This window comes from Camelus bactrianus, chromosome 9 (genome assembly GCF_048773025.1).
Source record: "Camelus bactrianus isolate YW-2024 breed Bactrian camel chromosome 9, ASM4877302v1, whole genome shotgun sequence".
Classification (NCBI taxonomy): domain Eukaryota; kingdom Metazoa; phylum Chordata; class Mammalia; order Artiodactyla; family Camelidae; genus Camelus; species Camelus bactrianus.
Window position 1 is genome coordinate 44,041,975 of NC_133547.1, and position 21,724 is coordinate 44,063,698.

The 21,724-nt window shown below is 34.1% G+C and overlaps 1 protein-coding gene across 3 annotated transcripts in view; it reads right to left on the reverse strand.

Moving 5' to 3' along the window:
* Window positions 1-283: 283 nt before the first annotated feature.
* Window positions 284-21,724, reverse strand: part of TRIM33 (tripartite motif containing 33) — a 114,635-nt gene continuing 93,194 nt past the window's right edge. For 2 of the 3 annotated variants that reach the window (XM_074370233.1, XM_010968863.3), the window contains 9 exons: window positions 17,817-17,949; window positions 16,296-16,359; window positions 13,841-14,000; window positions 12,351-12,700; window positions 10,128-10,251; window positions 8,695-8,769; window positions 6,778-6,930; window positions 5,310-5,360; window positions 284-5,230 (listed from right to left, as the gene is read on the reverse strand). In XM_074370233.1, coding sequence (XP_074226334.1) covers window positions 5,018-5,230; window positions 5,310-5,360; window positions 6,778-6,930; window positions 8,695-8,769; window positions 10,128-10,251; window positions 12,351-12,700; window positions 13,841-14,000; window positions 16,296-16,359; window positions 17,817-17,949 — 1,323 coding nt within the window. In that variant the 3' untranslated portion in view covers window positions 284-5,017. The remainder of the gene's footprint in view (window positions 5,231-5,309; window positions 5,361-6,777; window positions 6,931-8,694; window positions 8,770-10,127; window positions 10,252-12,350; window positions 12,701-13,840; window positions 14,001-16,295; window positions 16,360-17,816; window positions 17,950-21,724) is intronic. The other variant, XM_074370232.1, reaches the window with a different exon arrangement.

The following is a 21,724-nucleotide window of genomic DNA, read 5'->3' on the forward strand; positions in this document are numbered from 1 at the left end:
CTGGTCCACTGTCCTATCTTTCATGAATGAAAGAGAATGCTTCCCTGACCAGCAAAATTGGGGGTCAGATCCCTTCCCATGCGTTACTATCTACATTCTGTGTTAACCCTATCATAGCACTCATCATTCTCAAATACAGTCTAAAGACTTGTGAGGGCAGGAAGGTATTTTATCTTGTTCATGACTGTATCTCCAGTGCCTGGCACATAGTATATATTTTAAAAATAAGTTTAAATGATTAAGTCCCAACTCAAAAAGGAAGGAAAAAAAATTCATTTGAAAATGTTTTCAATTTTCTAATTTAATAGAAATAACCAAAACAATGTGGCTTTCAAACAAGGCTTTAAACTGATCTAATACAACTTCTACAACACGTTCCAGAGCATTATAACAAGAAATATTTACAGGCAGCGAATGCATTAAATAACCAGGAAAGGAAAAGCTTGCTTTTATTACACACCAGCAAAAAACACAGGAAGGGAACAATTAGAAACTGTAACTTTGTTTAAAAAATTAAATATGATTATTTAGAGAATACAATACCACAGAAACAGCACTTTTTCTTTCAGAATCATACTGAAGGATAGTTAACTATGTGCAAAAATAATAGTATTTGTAGTAATGGTAATAATGAGGGGAGGAGACGAGCTGAAATACTGGAAGCAAGGAACTAGTAAGGCTGTGAATTTAACCCTTTCGTGTGTAGGTATGTCTACATAGAAAATTAACAGGCTTTCAGATTGCACAAAATTTTTTATAGGCGTATTTACATATTTCACTGTGATTTAAAACATAGTTAATGCCTACATCTCTCAAACCAGGAGCAGACATGCATTTCGTTCTTAAGACCGAAATTTAGGCCACACTTGAAAGGGAATATTGCAGTGGCACTTACAAAATCATTTCAGTGCCTTCCCACACACAAATTTGGTGAATTTAAAAATCAAAATTAAAAATGCTGTTCTTTTAAGATCACTTGCTAGAAAAGGGCTAAATGTAATTTTGCACATTTTGTAGTTTGATTATAATAAATGTATCCAAATTGACTAATTTTTGAAGACAATTTTGTTTCTCAGACACAATAAAAAAATATATAAAAGACCACAAAGGCAAACACAAGAAACTAAGATGGAAGAAATGCTATACATGCATTTGACCAAGTAAAAGAAACCATTATATCCAAGAGTACGTGTTGAAATCTGAAATGTCTACATAAACTGTGGCATATAAATTTTTTCTTAAAAAAGTACCTTCAATTTTTTTTACTCAAATGCCTACTTTTAAAAAAATATGCAACTTTCCCCAATTTTTAAAATAAAATGCCACAATATAGTCATTAGCTCCAGCATACATTTAAATTTCTTAATTTTTAAAAGATAGACTGGGTGATATGCATACAAACTTTCCTATAAAATCACCATCCAGGAGGATTATGACATGCTATTAGGCAACAGACTTAAAGCAGTGTTATTGCTTTATCGAGGAGGAGATAACCATGGGAAATAAAGCATCCAGGTCTGGTATGTGATCACACTGTGATATACCTTAAGCTTTGGATCACCTCCAGCAGACTATTAATATAGACGGGATGAATTAAGAATTCATGGGATGAATTAAGAACTTGATTGTTTTAATCAGAGAAGTTGGGGTGGATGGATTTTATAAAACTACTCACTGATCCAATGTTAAATACACAAATAAGCAGTGCTGACTTCAAGAAATGAGATTTTTATACTTCATGTGTTGTATGTGAGTGGGTAAGGGACTTAAAAGGCCAAGGGAGAGCAGCTACTCCCATTTTGAATACTAAGAGACTGTTTAACATATGGTAGGCTACAGCCCAAGGGCTGAGTCAGAAACCCTAAATCTACTGGCTAATTAAAACTAATCACTAATAGTTACATGGCAGGATACCTGCTGAGGTAATTAATAAATCTATAATTTCCACACTATAAACCCTTTGCTTGTATTTAAAAGCATTATTTCTTTGGATTAACTGAAAATCTCAAAACTGTTACAACAAAAAATCAGAGTTTAAAATTCCCTTATAAGAAATGGAAGTCAGAAGGTACCTTGTTGATTCCAAAAAAGAATAACTTCAACAGTGGATACAATGCCTTAACCTTTCTCCGTGGTAATGAGTTGATGTTTCTATATAGAACATGACCTACAATTTAACCATACTTTGGAACACACACACTTCACCTTGCAAAGCAATCCGAAGCAATTCCTTCACTCAGTGAATCAGCTGAGCCAACTGCTAAAAAATAAAAATTTAGGCCAATGGAACACGCTGAGGGACACTTTGTTCTTAGTGTTCTGAGGGGAAATGAAAGCAATAAAGTATGGTGAAAACTTTGTAAGCCTTTAAGGAAATATTTAATATCTCCAAATCTAAAACACTGCCTTTAAACCAAACTGCTTTTCAGGGATTGATACTCGATTCTTGTCTTTTTTAAACAAATTAACAGGAAAACATGCTAAGATTATCTGAGTATCAATTTAAGTTTTTGTATTTTTTTAGTTACTGCTAAACAAATTGGCTTATAAACACAATGATTAATGTGCAAGAAAAATCTTAATGAACTCTAAGGTGAACATCTTCATTTAATGGTGGTTTGTTGACAGTTATACAATTTAATAGTAATTCTTCAGCAGTATAAATTATCTTCTGTTAACAGAAATGGAGCCTAGTAAATGCTGACAATAAGTGGCTTTTAAAGAACCAATTTTAAATTAAAAGAAAAAACCCGAAAAACTCCATCTAACATGGAAATGTTTTGAAGGGAACATCTTACCTTTTAAGGCCTCAGATACCAAAGAAATAAATATTTACTTAGAATTTTGTTTTTCCAACCCTGTTGGTATTACTTATTATCTAAGAAGCATAAAAAGGATTCATATGAAGAGCAAACATGAAGTATTAGAACTTGATGGCTTGGCAAAGTGAAGTTATACTGTTACGCATCTCTTTCCAAAAATGTGCCCTTATGTAAGTCTCCTGATAAACTGAAATCATGATGTGCTGGGGAAGAGGAAACACGCTCTGATAAAAAAAAAACGTTTTAAAACAATTTTCTCCTTCTTGTAAGAAAACTTAAGATTTTGAAATTTGAGAAAAATGATGAACTTTAAAACATATACCAAACTGTTTTAACTTATAACAAAACTAAAAAAGAAGCTAAAAGAGAGTCACAGAATGAAATAAGTCAACAGCAATAATAAAACCAACACACCATCAAAAGGCTTGACTCATATTCATGTTTACCCCCACCATTTGTTAAAAGAAAAACCCAAAGAAATTTGTATAATAATTTCTTTATAGCACTTTATTTGATTCAATACGCACTAAAAAATATTTACCTCTTAGACAATTATGTCAACTTTTTTCTGAGTAGTCTACTGTCTGAGCTGTTTATGCTGAATTTTTAAAAAGGCAAAAATGATTTGCCACAAATCTGCTGACATCTGAAAAATATCTAATGGCAAGTCTTCTATTTTGGTCACTTTACATTCTAACATGTCCATACAAAAGTAGGACTAAAATTTTTAACCCAACAAAAGAGAAGCCTGTACACAGTCTAGAACACACATCTTGGATCTGAGCATCACAAATGAAGAGAAGGAAAATGAAACAGAGCCAAGGTGGTTTATCTGCCTCGGGTGCTGAAATCAGAGTAGTAAAGGTGGGTTTACTCCAGTAACCATTCAAGTGGGGATTGATTGGCTCATTTTCAGGATATACTTACAGGTCTCTTCTAAGTCCTTTAAGCCCCTAGTCCATGCAAATGTCCCACTTGGTGGACGGATGAGTTATCTAACCCCACCGGGTTTATTTCAATATTTTGATATTTTAATATAAGCTGCTTCTTGAAGATTTTCTGAGAAGTCTGTTCTCTATTAAAATAAGATAGAACCTCAAAATATGAATGTGAACATTAGAAATAGACAGCATATATTACAAATCCATTCTTGATAGGAACATTAGTAAGAATACATATTAGCTTAAAAAACAGGCTCAGCAAATGTTGCTGATCTGCCAGAAGTTTTAGTTCACTATTTACAAATAAGACAAAGTGAAATACAGAAAATTTTACACATTTGGTAGTTGACAGATTACTGTTTGCCAATAGTGGTCTATCAGAAAACTGATATGAGGGAAGACTGGATAAGAGCCAGTTGTCACCTTCTCAAACAAATGTTAAATGTACAGAAAACTGCATTATTTTCAATTTTCAAACATTCTGCCTTTCATGGGAATAACTGTATGATCCGATGATTTGATTGCGAAGTGCAATTCTGTGAAGTGTCTTCTGGAAATGACTACTGTAATTACATGATCTGCTACTGAAAAGTTACTATATTTATTTCAGTGGACCATTAAAGGTGATTAAATGACGATCAATGGTTGTGTTTCCTAGACTCTTAACTATGAATAGAAAATTAAACTACTGTTGAGTTCTTTAAACCAATATAAAAACTAAGGCCCAACAGCATCAAAATCAGAAAAAAAAATATATAATGGCATGATGTAGGGCACATCTGCACTGACATCAAAGTGGAATCTGAACAACTTGATTTTTAAGTAGAAAATAAGCCAGTATGTGTGTGGAGGGGGAGGCATAAAGTTGTTTTAATAACTGCACTTTAGTCCAAAGAGATAATTTAATAAGCAACATGATCCTCAAGTACTCGAACACTCAGTATCCTGCACCAGTCAACACCAAATGATCGTCAATGTCTGCCCATTCTAACAATGAGTCCTCTTTAGTAACAGAAATCTTCAAATCACTTCACTTTTGCTTTTGTTTTTACTTTTAAAGTTGCAAATAGAGTCCTCTCCCCTTTTCTTGACAAGAATGTGTTTTCTGTCCATTATTTCAATCTAACACTGTGTAAAAGCTATCAGTTTCTTCAAGGAGGTGCCCACTGTAGGCAGGATATTCCAGCAACACTTAAATAAAAGTTTTTCTTTTCTTTCTTTCTTTTTAAACAATTGATTTAAGTTCATATCATTTTACTTTATATGTACTGGTCTCTCATCTGACTTTAGGCGTTTTCTGCGGGGCTGTATAAAGTCTTCGTCAGAGTCCTCAGTTACCTCACCATCATCCTCTTCCTGCTCAAACTCTGGCAAAGGTGCGAAGGTCCTGTCTGAGTAGATCTCTGTGAGTTTATCTTCAAAGTACAATGCAACTGCTTTCCCTGCCTGAGCTACTTCTGAATCAGCCTGCAAGCAAAAGATAGGAATATTCACCTATTGGTAATGCATATTCCTTCACCAAGTTTGCATGGTCTGAAAAGCTTACCTTCAAATTAATCTCTTGTGTTTCTGCATAAACTTGAACAACTTTCATCATCTAAAAAGGATACCAGAGTCAAAAAAAAAAGGGAAATTATAATCCTTTCTAAAGTTATAAGACTGCATAGGATTGGTGACGAAAGTCAGCCATACTAGGAGGAACAAATTGCTATTACCAGATCAAGTGCTTTCTAAAATTATACAGAATACGGACCCACTTTCTTTACAAAGCTACTACTAAAGCTACTGTGAAATTCTCTCAAATTCTGAATTAGTGGCGTCAACCTGAATAGGAGTTGGTCTGACTACATCAATCTACTTAAGTGGTTGTTGAAAGTTTGGCCGTTTTTAAAAGAACACTTACATTTGTTTTACAAATTTTTCACTTAATCAGAATTCTATCTGTATGGCAACTGGTTAATCATAAATTATTTAACTACTATTAAAGCAGTTAAAAGGGGTCTTCTTCCCAGCAAGTGCTAACTATGGTTCATCAAAGCATATTTATTTGAAAATAATCTAACTGGATTGAAAAATAAGACAAAACTTGGGACTGTATTAATTTAACTTTGAGCGAGTGAGGTTTTACTATATTCTTTGTGGCATATTACTATAAAGGTGACTAAACTTTTCACCTAGTAAGAAACTTTTTGTTTAAATTTTTAAAAGTCACCTAGATGCTTCCAGAGGCAACTCTGAGTACATGTTAAATGATTCAATGTGATTTTTTTAGTTAATATTCACATGGCACCCAAATTTCATCAGTAATAAAGATTTTAGTTATTAATCTTTTTGAAGATTTTGTGGATCCTCATCCAATTCCATTTTTTTCTCCTATAATAATGAAAACATTCCTTAACAATAAGAGACTTGACCTTTCACAAAGAAAACAAAAATTTCCTTGAAGGAGGTATATATCTACCACATTTCTTCTGAAAGTATGGAGAGCTCATCTTTAGTCTCAAAAAAATACATAACCAAAGTTAATGAAAGTCACATTGCTGAGATCAGAACTCAGCATTATATACTCAGAGCTACTATTCAGGTGAGCCACCTGAGTTTATAATTTTAAGGCTCTATTATTTATATGGTCAATAATGAAATCAAAGGACACTAGTACAAATACCTTTCCTAAATGTACTCAAAATCATTTTAATCATTGTAATCATTTCCCACAAAATATACTTAACTACAGATTACTTTCTATACTTATCTGAAGCCTCAACATGTTCAGGAAGGGGTATTCAATAATATTCCTAATTTATTATATTATATTTAAGTATATACTTCAAAATACATGCAGTAAGCTTTCTTCTTTGGAGCTGTGGATGCAATCAAATTTCACTTCTGACAGAACTGAAGCAGAATAAATTTTTAAAATCAACTTTGAAAATTTCTTGGCAGAAAAAACAAAAAACAAAATAAGCAAACAAAAACTAGCAATCCAAGACTCTATAGTTTGGAAGCTAACATACTTCATTAAACCTTTCACAGTTCTTGAAGATCAAACGAACATCAGCCACAAAGTCATCTGGGATTTGGTAGTGTTGGGAATGTTTTTTTTGCAGCTTCTTTTTCACGGTGGATAAATCCATTGGTTTCTTTATAATTTTATAGTAGTTTGGTATCTAAAGAAACAAATAAGAATATATAAGGATTCTCCAAAAATGCCAAAGTGTTTAATTTGAATTTGGAAATGCATGGCACATTAATTTTAGAGAGAAACATGTGTTGATTATTGAGCCAGCTGCATGCAAATTCTGAGTAGAGAGAATTGTACTTTAAATCTTCTGCCTCAATCACATCATGAAAATCAAATCATATTCAGAATGTATGGCGGTCTATGGTTAGTGAGGGACCCACAGTTCTATCTTTAATAAGTAAATCTGGAAAGAAAGCAGTCAGCAAGGGCAGCCAGCCACTAGTGTTAAGGACACCAGCCCATCCAAATTGTATGACTCCTATTAAAAAAAGAAAAAAACAGATTCCAAAATGTATTATTATTATTATTATAATACGGTATCTTTTAAAAGAGAGAACCTTGTAACATAAAGAACTTCGGACACAGCAATAGAAGGAAAAAGACTGTAGTAACACAATTCAAGTTTTATTAACCATTTAGTGATCATGCCGGGGAGTTCTGACCCCAACTCTTGGCCAAAACTTTGTAACCTTGGGTAATAACTGAACACAGAGAAACTATTTAAACAGTTATGAAAATAAAATATTGAAAAGTCATTTTCTACTGAAAAGCCCCTTAACTTGAAGACCAGGCTTCCTGGTATCAGATGATTACTATTCAAACAAAACATCTTCCTTGTATCTTTTTGTACTTTAAAATCCATTTCTGAGCCTAGCTAGTAAACAGATTACTATTTCAATGCTCTGTAACAGGCCTGGTATTCAGTAACATCTTAATTCAACAAGTGATGGCAAGTAAATAAAATACATGCAGCATATTTTCATCCCATTTATGAGGCCCCGAGCATCCCTGATATTCCTTTTATTATGGGACTTTGAAGCCTTTATTCCTTACAAAAGGTTCATTTAAGATAAACAAAGGGTGTTGGCTTGCAAAATTTCCCCATAGTCTTTTCTTAATCTTGACTATTCATAAAAGAGGATTTATGAAGGCAGAACCAGTGTGAAAGAGTCAACTTTACACTTTTATTCAAATTAATACTTACATAGAAATTATTTTCTCCCCAAAGTACATATACTAGAATCTTAGAAATAATTTAGTCCAATATCCCCACTGTAAGTTTAAAAAGTAGAGGCAGAAAATTTTGTAATTTCCCCACAGTTATAAAGCTGGTTAATGGCAGAACTAGGAGAAGTAGTTAAGTCTTCTAATTCCTAGTTCAAGACTCTTTCCATTATATTTGTATCCTTTGTGTCCATCTTAAAAATAAAAGAGAACACTAAATTCATTGTCTTCATCATAGCAACAAAAATCTTTAAAAACAAACTCCAGTTTTAACAAGTGAATCTCCATTTAGTCCTAATAACATCAAAAGTACTTATTAATAAGAAATTTATCAGCTTTTATTATGCTAAAAAATTTTACATAGGCTACTGAATCCTAAAAATAATCCAACAAGGGAAGAAACAGTTAAAAAAAAAATTAAAAAAAAAAAATTGTGGGGGGGGGATTAGGTTTATTATTATTAATTTAATGGAGGTACTGGGGATCGAACCCATGGCCTTGTGCTTGCCAAGCATGTGCTCTACCACTGAGCTACACCCTCCACCCAGTAGAAAAGAGAACTTGAGCACCTTGGTTGAGGTCAAGAAGCCTGAGTTTTAACAAAAGAGTTTGGGCTCTGGCCTTAGACTGTTTAAGTATTATACTCAACTTCTTTATCAGGAAGGTACTAAGGTAAACAACTCACCGAAGCAGGAACTGGTTCCTGGAATTCAATACTTAATTCATGGCAATAGAGGTAAAGCAGAAGACGTTCACATTTCTGGCCCAAGAAAAGAAAGGAAAACCCATGAAATGTTTCCTCCTCTAGTAAGATATTCTTGAGAATGAAAACTTTATCAGTACAAAGTATTATTACAACAAACTGAACATAAGCCTCCCACATTACTACCTATCCAAGTAAATATATACACCCAGAGAAAGATACCTTGCTTCCCGTTTAGTTTTGAGACTGTAAGTTCATTTAAAATAGGTCAGAAGATAGTCAACGATAGAGTGCCTTTGTTCTTATCTGATAACTCAAGTAATTCATCTACTATTACCTCAACTATTTATGCAAATGGATAGGAGTCATAAAAGCAACATACAGCATTTTGTACAACAATTTATCACTGTTGCTACTCATTATAATTCCCCAAGGAAGGCAAGATACATGCTACTCCCTTTCTTGAAGGGATTCTTCTGAGGTTCAAAATTAAATAAAACCTGTCCGTGTCTTCTTAATACATTTCTAGAATTTAAAAAATAAAACCAGAAGTAAATTGAAATGCATTTTACATTTATAGTTTCTATTTGCTTATACTTCTTTTAATATAAGTTTGTATACTCTAAACACATACCTTCTCCTCAAAGACAGTGGAGGGCAGATTTTGCAAGTTTATACATCAGATCAAAGCCAAACATAACTGTAATGACCACAGAATTATGTGAAAGATATTTTGTCATTAGAGATCAGACTACAGACCAGATCAGCAGAAATCTGAGTGAAATGAGGAGAGGAATTTGTATTTCATTCTTCATACGATGGGAAGCTATTAGAGGATTTTAAGTAAGGAAGTGATAGTTTTTAATATGTAAACAAGTCTATGCACTGCATAGAAAATGGACTGTAAGTGGGCAAAAGTACAAACAAGGAGTTCAGTGAAGAGATTATTACAATAGTAGTGCAGATGAAAAACTATGATGACTGCCTAAGAAGAATAGTCAGGGGGGAAAAAACAGTATTATAGTCATTCCTGATTCTTCTATTTCTAATACATTTCTGGCTTGAGCAACAGAGATGACTGGTGGTACCATATGATAATGGGGATTATTGAGGGAGGAATGCAAGTTTTTTATGTTGTTATTAGCTTGTTTTTACTGCCTTTGCTTTCTGAAGGAGAGGATTAAAAATCAAGATTTTGGTTAGGAAATGCTAAGTGTGACAAAGCCAGACATAAGAGCCTGGAGCTGAGGGCTAGAGATAAAGATTTCAGAAGTCATGAATACACCATCAGATGCTGAGCTTAAAAAGTGAAAATTTATCAGGTTACATGTATATTACACTGAAGGAAAAAAAAAAAGACATATAGCCAGACAACTACAGAATCCCTAATAATAATCAACTTTTTTGACACTTACCCTTTGGTCCACGGGACTTAACCCCTGTGCAGTTTTCCCCTTCTTAGTATGTTGCAAGTTATCACAATCATATTCAACTTCTGGTTTCCCAATATCCCTGCAAAATGTGCATATCCAGTCTCCACTAAAGAAGGAAATAGGCAATTAGTCCATGTAATCATGATAAAACCCTAGGGAAGCTGATTTCCTAAAGGTAAGTCTACAGTTTCTTTCCAGTTCTGTGGAAAAGAGAAGTTCTGTTTTTGCCAAATCTCATAAAGTGAAGTTGGATGATAAAAACCTCCCAAAACATTTCCATTCTTCAATTGATTACTTTCTGGAAAGCAATATAAAGCCAGTATCTCTGTATTCAAAGGGAGTCTCTTCATAGCACAAAGCTCAAGATCAGAACTTGCAGCACAGGATCAATTCTCAAGACCCTGGTTTTACCATCACAATGACTCCATATGCATGAAGAAGACAAGAGCACAGGATATGGAGTTCTTCAGGTACCTTGTACTGTTTTGGCATGTATTAAACATGCCAAAAAAACAATTCTTTTTTCATGACCAGTCTTTTAAATCTGCTCAGTCAATGGTTTTTTTATATCAGGATTTCTATTAAATCATAAATTCCAATATGATGACTTCAAAAGCATTCTCCCCTTTCCCTCCCCATATATATTTATGTGTGTGTCTAGGGATTATACTAAAACTATGTCAACCATTTCAGTTCCTTCCAAAGCACCTGCCTTTGAGAGAAAGCTTTCAGTGGCAAAATTCTAACATTCCAGATGTTACTATCCAAAGAAGCAAAAAATCTGAAGTCTTAGTTTCAAGACCAAAATGCCAGTGCTTTTCTTTTCTAGAAAAGTTAAAAAAAAAAAAGGCCCTTCTTACATCTATGGCAAATGACTGTATCTTCTAAGATTTAAGTAAGAATTGTAATTCTTCAGAAAAAATATTCTGGCACTCTTCATACATTCACTACTTTTCTAATCCTAAAGGCTGAATTTTGAAAAAGGGGAGCATTATTCAACTAAAATTATTGCTCCTCAGGAATCTGAGAAGAAATGTGAATTTTCTATCTATAGGTAGAAAAGAAGCTGAGTTTTCCCAAGGACACTGGTTTACTTTCTTTCACGTAAAGAATTTGGGGTAAGGACTGGTGAAGAAGGAAGGCTAAAAGAAGTAAGTATGATTCTACTATTTTTGATCTCTGAAATCAACTGGAGATGAAATTGCAAGAACATAAAATATGTTAAATGTAAGAAAAGAAAGAGTCTTCTAATCCAAACTCTGCCACCTGAAGATGCAGAAATTAATGTCTGAAAATTAGTGAACTGTCCAAACTAATTAAGTTAGTTCACTACAGAATTACAACCAGACTACAGGTATCTAACCCAGATTTGTTCTACTCTATTAGCTAGTATCATCAGCTAGTCTTGGGTGCCCACCAATCAATGTTTTAATGCTTGAAATCAGACTTGGATGCCATGGGGTCATACAGCCTGAGGACAATGCTCATACTTTGCCCCAGTCTTTATCTTTACTCCAAGTTCTTCTCTTCTAACTAAGGAATTCAGTTAACTGCCCATTCCAAAGTTAATGTCTAAAAGACATTCCAACTAGAGGATCAAAGAAAAAGTCTGAGAAATCTACACACAGTGCTTCAGCCAGGAACTACCAATTAACTGCTCCCAGTGGTCAAGAGGAAGCTATTCCTAAAAGAACTCAAGACATTCAAGGTGTTTTTACAAAGTACTTGTTTTTTCTTTAAAATGCCTTTTGAGAGCTTTCAAACATGAGAAAAATAAGTCTTTGGCAAGATCCAAATAGAGTTGCCTCAAACTGAATAGCATTCACAAATAAAGCCATTATTATAGACCCTATGAAGATTGATGGCAATAAATAAAAAAATTATCTTCAAGAGGAAATCAACTAAGTTTCTCAACACCCTAATCCTTTGCCCCTCATAATTTAGTTTTATCTCATTTGCCCAAATTAAGTATAAACTGGAGGCCAGGAAATAGTCTATTTTTTATCATTAAAGCACAACTTAGACCTTGGACATTTCATCGTTCAGCTGCTTGTTTCTCTAGAAAGTAATGGAATAATAGGCTCCCTGTTTTATAGAAGTATTATGCACTGGCTAAGAAGACTATCTGTCCTGATTAACTTTGTTTGGGGGGGGGTTGGCTTATAAAAATAAACAACAACGAAAAATCAGTTATTTCACTGGTACCTTGGAAAGCTAAGAAGTGTTGGAACATGACAAGTTAGATGAAAGACCTTTGGACACTTTTCACAGCACAAGAGATCCCCTCCATTTTGGCAGACAGCACACCAGTCTTCATTTGGGTCATCATCTTTGCTGTTGCCATCTCCTCCAATCCTTGTGGACCTGTGCATGAGGCTTCGAATTGGGGACTTTCCATTGACGAGGCTATTGAGCCCTGACTGTTTGCAGCTTTCATTCGTGTCTGTAGGTTCAGTTTTCACGTGGTTTTCCAGGCTTGCTAATGCATCCAACTCACTCTCCAGATGCAGGTTGGTAGAGAGAGGTGGTGTCAAGCTACTCTCAGGACTACTCAACTAAAACAAAGCAAGGACAAATTCTTGAGAATCATTTAATCCTTATTGTAGGCAGTATGTGTTTAGTTTTGTCAACATGTATATACAACATGATATACTGACATGATTATTTTGAAATTTATTATTAATTATAAAATTTGACATCCTATTAGTAACGTAAAAGAATAAAAATAACCTCAAAATTATTTAGGCATGTTAATGTATGATTTCAGCAAGCAGTATAGTATTAGTTCACTTGAATAAAGGAATTAATTAAACTGTTAGACAGACTAACTGGGAATAAGTACAGGGTTATACTTTTCCTGCCAAGAGCTGACTGTGATGCACTATTTTTCACTCAATAATCTGTCGCATAGCTTTGTAGAATTTTGAAATATTCTTCTGCCCACTTATTTTAACATACTAAGATTACGACAGTGTAAACTCTTCCATCATCCTTTTGCATCCAGTTTTTTGGAGGTACTTTCCAAACCAAGTTCTGAATGAAGAGGTAACACTGCTCTCTAAATCTACATAAATTGCATTCAATATACTGATACCCTGAGCTGAAACTTCTATGTGCCAACCATGTGGGAAATGAGACATATGCCTGGGTAGGAAGGAAAAAACCAAGATTAAAATTTCTAAACAAAGAGACAAAGAGGGACTTGGGCCTTCTTTCATATAAATTTTATAAAATGTTCCATCTGAGGAACTCTAAAGTCATTAATAATTCATAAGCCAAAGGCAATCTTCCCATCACAAAACTCTTTGATCGTTAAACTTCTTTCATGTCAGCAGTCTTAATCCTGAGCTCATAGGTCTAGGAAAATAGCCAAGGATCTTTTTGTAGCCTGAGACTCAGTGTAACTACTGAAATGATTAATAAATTTAGAACAAGAACCCAAACTAAAAGATAATTTGAAATGAGTCCTTAATACAAGGACTTAAAACAAGTAAGTCTTTTCTGACCAATTACAGCTGACACTTAGATGAAAAAGATCAGTTAGAAAAAGAGAGATTTGGCTTGTACCAGGCATAAAAATAAAAAAAAAATGAATAAATGCCCAAACGACCACTATTCAGATTAATACACCCCAAAATGGAAGAACTAGTGAAATGATCTCCTTAAATCCCTGACAGACTCCAGGGGGAACTTACCATGCAGGCACTCCTCCTGCCATCCTCTGTCTTTTCTTGTTTCACGGCTCCTGAAAAGCTGCATATTTCATCTTCAGTGCCAGGTTCTTGCTTGACCTTCACTTGATCAGACTTGAAACTAAGACTTGTTTTTTCAGCAGTTCTTCCTGACGACCCACAGCTAATAAAAACAACAAATAAAGATCACATATTTGTAATTGTTTTTATATACACTATACAGTCAAACTTGATGAAATTCCTTAAGTTATATGAAATGTTCATTAAAGTGAAAACAATTTATTAGCTTTATAGCAGATAAGGATATTTCATAACACAGTTAAGAGGAGTATGGTATAAACATAGCTTCAAAATTTTAAAAACGTAGATCGAACTTTCAGAAGACCTTAGAAACACATTTTATGGTCTGAGGCACTTATTGTAACTCATTCACAGAATCTAGGAACAATCATTTTCCCAGGCTTAGTAGTACAGAATATCAGTAATTGCTCCTCTCTCTATGAAAGTTCAAATTCTTCTCTACCCTCAAATATCTGAAGGAAACAAAATCAAAAATGGTGATTCATGAAATGTTCTCAAAGGAATCACTGTTTTAGCCTCTGAGTCTTTACCTGAATTGATGTGATGATAAGCTAAGAAGACAGGTACATGACTAATCAGTTCTATCTAGACCACAAAGCAAAACAACCGGCAAGGGAAGTGAGTAACTAAGACTGCAATACTGCCGAGAACAAAAACATCTTTCACTCAATTTGTACTTTTAGAAGAAATGTACTGATTATTTAAAGTGTAATTCAAAGCCAAGAAAGTATATAATTTAGGACCAGTCTTCAAAATGCATATAACACATATATACAAATAAAAAATTCATGTATCTTAAATAAAGTCTTTATTACATTGCACTAAATTATTCAAACTAAAGAGTAAAAATCAGTCAACATTTATCTTTAACACAACACACACACACACACACACACACACACTCTCTCTCTCTCTCTCTCTCTCTCTCCCTACCCCACCATTTCTTAGCTCTCTGTCCACCAAAAAGACATAAGAAACCATGAATAACCAGTAGCAGTATGTGTCCCTAGTACCCAGGAGACTGTCTCAGAGCACCATTTCCCCATTAACATGACCAGGATTTTAGAAATGGCTTGATTTCAGGCCTATGGCAAGAAATGTACAAGATGAATCTGGAACATCTAAGAGAAAACAAGAATGCTTTCAAAGACTATTGGGGTTAGAGCAAAAGAACTAAGAAGCTAACTTGAAAAAGCTCTGACAGGCCAAATATGGAACAATTTAAGCACCAATAAAAATAACATCTATAATTTTAGAACATAAAATATGTTTAAATGTATGAGCTCATAAAGTTAATAATACTCATTGGTCACTGTTGGAGGGTACTGGGAATCAACTCATTATTATAAAAATAGGTAAATAAGGAGACAAAATCAATGTATTCTGCCTTTAAAATTTATTTATTTATTTATTTATTTATATATTGGAGGGAGGAATTTATTTCATTCGTCTATTTAATGGAAGTACTGGGGATTGACCTCATGCATGCTAGGCATGCATACTACCACGGAGCTATACTCCCCCCATTCTGCCTTTTTTATAATCAAAGAGTTGACAGAAAAAAGTTTCTGCTTACAGAAGTATTCTAAACTAATAATTATTAAAGCATACCTTCTTTGTTTAGCATTTGTAAACCAGTAAAAAGAAAAGAGCTAAGGCAATGATCATTACTGGCTGTTACCACAAAAAACAAACAAAAAAACCAACCAGACATTTTGTGATCCTGATAGAAGCACACATCACTACAACAAAATATTCTTCCCACCTAGTTCCCTCGAATCAAACCTGAAACTAATCAACCTCCCTGATCTAAATACCAATACAGAGAAAAAAAGAACAGGCAAGTGTATTTAATGACAAGATGGGGAAATGAGGAAAACTCTGTAAGAGAAACAATACATTTCCTCAACAAATATATTGAGTTTGACCTCAACACATGTGTTGATGGTAATGATGGAGTTTACCTGAATCTGATTCAAAGAAACCATTAAAAAAAAAAAAAAAAAAGCATTTGTGAGAAAAACTGGGAAATCTGAACATTAACTAGAGCTCTATTGATGTGAGAGAGCAAGCAATTAAATTTTTTTAGGTGTGATAATAGTTGCATGGTTATAAAATTTCTAAATCCTTATCTTTAAGTGATAAATACTAAAACAGTCACAAGTAAAATGATAAAATCCCTGAGATTTATTTCAGAATAATTCAGACCAGGGCGGAATGGGTGCGAGTATAGAAGAAATAAGACTGGTCATAACTTGATCATTGTTGAAGATAAGTGAAAAAGTATATGGGATTTCATTATAATAGTCTACTTTTTAAAATATGTATTTGAAATTTTTCTTAAGAAAAATAAAGCTATTAATAATTTAATACTCACCTGCCTCGACTACCAGTACTAGAAGTACTAGGGGGTCTCACAGGTGTGTGAGAATTGGATAAACCTGAAAAACAGAAAGTCAAATGGGTATGTATGAGGGTAAGAAAATTCAGAATTCTACCTACTAGTTACAGAATTCAAGATTATTATAATGCAATTTAGCAATTCTTGGAAATCAGACCTAGTCTTAGTCTGTAAGTTAAGAATGTCATGTATAATTGTAGGCAGCGATCAATCCAGTTTCTCTCAGCTGAGCCCAGACACCATTCTCAGAATCCTCTCAGAGCAACACTATTTAATCCATGAGAACTACTAGATCAAGAGAAAGCTATTTGCCGTCTCACCCCGTCATTAGGTAAATATCCTACTTATATTCCTATTAATTATTCATTCCTTTAAAAACCCTGGCATACGTATACTAAACCTAAAATATAATGATTCCAAAAAATGTATTAATGATACATCTCATGAAAAACTCTTATTTTAAACCTGAACTGTTCTTACTCTAGAAATAATGAAGTGGTTATATTTCAGTAAGAAAGGAATAATCAATTGACACCAAAAAAATATATCCCATAACGACTTCTGCACTGTCAATTTGTTTAGAGTTGCTTTAATCATTCATTCATGTAAAAGGGTCAATAAAACTGGGATTCTGGAAGAGAGCAATATCTCATGGACTTGATTAACCACACTTTAATAGTTTTCAGTAAATTTTGATGGTTTTTTTTTAACTGCTAATTGAAAATTTACTTGCCCTTCCTCAGTTTTTGCCTTCTAAACAATTTTTCAATTTTTTTCATTATTTAACAACATGTTTTAAACTTGGGTTGAAACCAAAGAATTCTTCAACTGACAACCTGTACTGTAAAATATAAGACATGGAAAGTAAATGCATCTATAAATCCAGCAAAGAACAGGAAAACAGTTAAGGGTTGGGGGAGGGGTACATTAGAGTTCTGAATAGTATACACTACAGATATATATTAATATTATTATTTCAGTTCACTGAAGCCTGCCCACATTATTTGAAGAGAGATAATAGAGCAATTAGGGAAAAAAAAGTTACTATAATAGTTATGTCTCAACTTGGCAGCTGTTTGGTCAAACATCAGTCCAGATTCTGCTGTGAAGATATTTTTTAGATGTGACTAACATTTAAATCAGTAGAATTTGAGTAAAACATAATGACACAGGCCTCATCCAATCAGCTGAAGACTTTAAGAGAAAAGAATGAGGTCCCCAGAGCAAGAAGGAATTTTGCCTGGATTCAAGACTGTAACATCAACTTTCCCCTGGGTCTCCACCCCACCTATCTGCCCTGCAGATTTTGGACTTGTCAGCCCCAACAATCACATGAGCCAATTAATTCCTTAACTTCTCTCTCTACACACACACACTCCCACGTACACCCCCTTTCCTATTGATTCTGTTTCTCTGGAGAATCCTGACTAATACACATACTGAAAGATACTTTTTTAAGGTGTTGAAGAAATGAGGCAGTACCTCAGCTGACTTTACCTGATGATCCTGGAGACAGGGCAGAGGGTCCTGGGGAGGGATTCATGGTGCTTGTGGGCTGTGGGGGTAGGTGACTGCCTGAGATGTATCTACTTAGTAGATTATCTAAACTACTTGAACCAGCATCTTCCAACTAAAGAAAAAGAACAAAGATAAATTTGCTTTGATTGAAGCAGAGGAGAAGTTATTAATTTCATTATCATAATCAACTTATGCACACAGTTTACTAACATATTATCCTATATCAAGCTCAGCTTAATTGTTGTTTCCTTAGGCTTCCCTGAGGACCCACACAGTATAAAGGTGAATTAAGCTGTAATTAATATTATTCAATAAATACCTGGCTGCTCAAGACAAAACCCAATAATCCACCAAATCCTTTATGATTTACTATGAAAATAGTTCTTACACAAATTGACACTTTAGCCTTTTCTCAGAGTTGATGCAGGATCCTGTTTTCAACATCCTCATCCCCTAGCTCGCTACCTTTATTTCAATAACCATAGTCCTGCCAACATCACTCGACCAAGTATGTATCAACATGATTAAACATCTAACTTAAAAGCTTTAAAAAGTCTTTATACTCAACAAAAAATCCTTAGCCTGAGATACAAGGTCCTTTATTACACACACAAAAAGGGCGCAGTCAACAGAAGAACTAAGCCCTTTCCGCACTTATAGGCAGTAGGTTAAAACCAGAGGATCTGGCGTGGTGACTGCAGGCTGGTTCCCAATTTGAACCTCAGTTCCCTAGCTTTAAAACATCCCACCTACAATGAAGAACTGTGATGATGAAATAAAAAAAAATTTATTTAAGAAACAGTAAATAATATTTAATCATGAAAATTACCTTAAGAAAAATTTTACACTATTCCATTATAAGAGATGACCAAATTATTCTATCTTAAATAACTGCTAATCTTCTTGCTTACTGGTCTATTTTTACCCACAGTTGCCACTTTTAATCTTCTCTTCTACTAGAGGCCAGATTACTTTTAAGGCAAATCTAATTCTCATTCAAAACAGAAAACTGAACGTATTAATTTGCTTCTTGCTCTCCTTTCCTCTCAAAATCACTATTTTCAAGGTTATAAGAAAGGAAAGAATGCCTCAAAGTAGAAATTTTGAAGAAAACTATAAATATAAACCAAGATAGAACTGGATTAATAGAAAAAATGATCAGAATAAAGCAGCTCACAACATATTACAGGCAAGGGTGGACTCTGCTAAAGTAAACTGTTTTCATCATAAATGTATGTTGAACCTATCAACAATGTGGGTATAGAGGGAACATACCTCAATATAATGAGGGCCATTTATGATAAGCCAACAGCTAACATCATACCTAACAGTGAAAAGCTGAAGAAGTGAAATCCTCTCCTGTAAGATCAGGAACAAAACAAAGATGCCCACTCTCACCACTTTTATTCAACATAGCATTAGAAGTCTTGAAGCAATTTGGCAAAATAATAAAATAAAATAAAATAAAAAGGCATCCAAATTGGAATAGAAGAAGTAAAACTGTCACTATGTGCAGATGACATATTATATATAGAAAACCCTAAAGACTGCATCAAAAAAACTAAATAAATGAATTCAGTAAAGATGCAAGACACAAAATAAAAATACAAATATCTGTTGCATTTCTATACACTAACAATGGACTATAATAAGAAATAGAAATTAAGAAAACAATCCTACTTACAATCACATGAAAAAGAATAAATTTAAGCAAGGAGGTGAAAATATTTCTACACTGAAATCTGTAAGACACTGATGAAAGAAACTGAAGAATACATAAATGGAAAGATGCTCTGGGCTCGCAGACCGTAAGAGTTAATATTGTTAAAATGTCCATAATACCCAAAACAATCCATAGATTCAATGCAATCCCCATCAAAATTCCAATGGCATTTTTCACAGAAATAGAACAAACAACCCTACAATTTCTATGGAACCACAGAAAAACCCCAATTAGCCAAAGCAATCTGGAGAAAGAAGAAAGTTGGAGGCATCATGGGCCCTGATTTCAAACTACATTACAAAGCTATAGTAATCAAAACAGTATTGTATTAGCATAAAAAAAGACCTACAGATCAATGAAACAGAATAAAGAGTCCAGAAATAAACCCACATATATATGGTCAATTAATTTACAACAAAGGAGCCAATACACAAAAGAGAAAGAACAATCTCTTTAAGAAGCAGTGTTGGGAAAACTGGACAGCCACATGCAAAAGAATGAGACTAGACTATTATCTTGCATCACACAGAGCAATCAACTCAAAATGAATTAAAGACTTGAATGTAACACCTGAAACCATAAAACTCCCAGAAGAAAACATAGGCAGTAAACTCTCTGATGCTGGTCTTGGCAATGAATTTTTGCATCTGATTCCAAAAGCAAAGTAAACAAGTGGCACTACATCAAACTAAAAAGCTTCTGCACAGCTTCTGCACAGAAACCATAAAATGAAAAGGAAACCTAATGAATGAGAGAAAATATTCACAAATCATATATCTGGTAAAGGGTTAATATCCAAAATACATACAGAACTCATATAACTCAACAGCAAAAAAACCAAACAATCCAATTAAAAAATGGGCAGAGGATCTAAATAGAGATATTTTCCAAAGACATACAGATGGCCAATGGGTACATGGAAAGATGCTCAACATCACTAATCATCAGGGAAATGCAAATCAAAACCACAATGAGATGTCATCTCACCCCGGTTAGAATGGCTATTATCAAAAAGAGAAGATATAACAAGTGTTGGAAATGATGTAAAGAAAAGGGAACCCTTGTACACTGTGCTGGGAATGTAAATTGGTGTATCCACTATGGAAAATAGTACAGAGGTTCCTTAAAACATTAAAAGTAGACTATCATATGATCCAGCAATTCCACTTCTAGGTGTTTATCTGAAAACAACTAAAATACTAATTTGAAAAGATATATGTTCACTGAAGCATTATTTATAATAACCAAGATACGGAAGCAACCTAAGTGTCCACTGATAAATGAATGGACAAAGCTATAGATGAATGAATGAAGAAGATGTAAAATATCCACATACACAATGTAATATTAGCCATAAAAAAGGAAATCTTGTCATTTGTGATAATGTGGATGGACCTGAAAGCATTATGCTAAGTGAAATAAGTCAGACAGAAAGACAAATGCCATATGATCTCAGTTATATGTGGAATTCGAAAACAAACCAACAGACAAAAACAGAATCAAACTCATAAACGCAGAGAATAGATTTGTGGTCACCAGAGGTGGTGGGTGGGTGAATGGGTGAAAGGGATCAAAAGGCACACACTTCCAGTTATAAAATAAATAAATCACAGGGAGGTCACATACAGCACGGTGACTATAATTAATACTCTACTGCATATCTGAAAGATATGCTAAGATATGCTAAGAGAGTAAATCTTCAAAGTCCTCATCTCAGACACAAATTTTTAAATTATGTATGGTGACTTATGTTAACTAGACTTATTGTGGTAATCATTTTGAAATGTATACAAACATTGAATTACTGTGTAGTACAACTGAAATGAATGTTATATGTCAATTAATTGAGGTAATTAAAAAAAGCAGGGTAGAGTGCATGTTTAGGATGCATGAGATCTTGGATTCAATCCCCAGTACCTCCAATTAAAAAAAAAAAAACTAAACTACACAGGTCTTTCCCATAAAAGCCCTTAAAAAACCCTCATGTCAGAGACATAAAGGGCTAAAGATGAGTGTGCTGTGGGCTAGCTAGAGGGATGATTAAGGGATATTAGTAGCTGTGCCTGCCCGGTGGTCATAGCTACTGGCTAAGGATTCACTGGTAAGCTATAACTAAAGCCAACTAGAGGATTTATGAAGAGGGGCAGTTCCTAATATGGGCCAC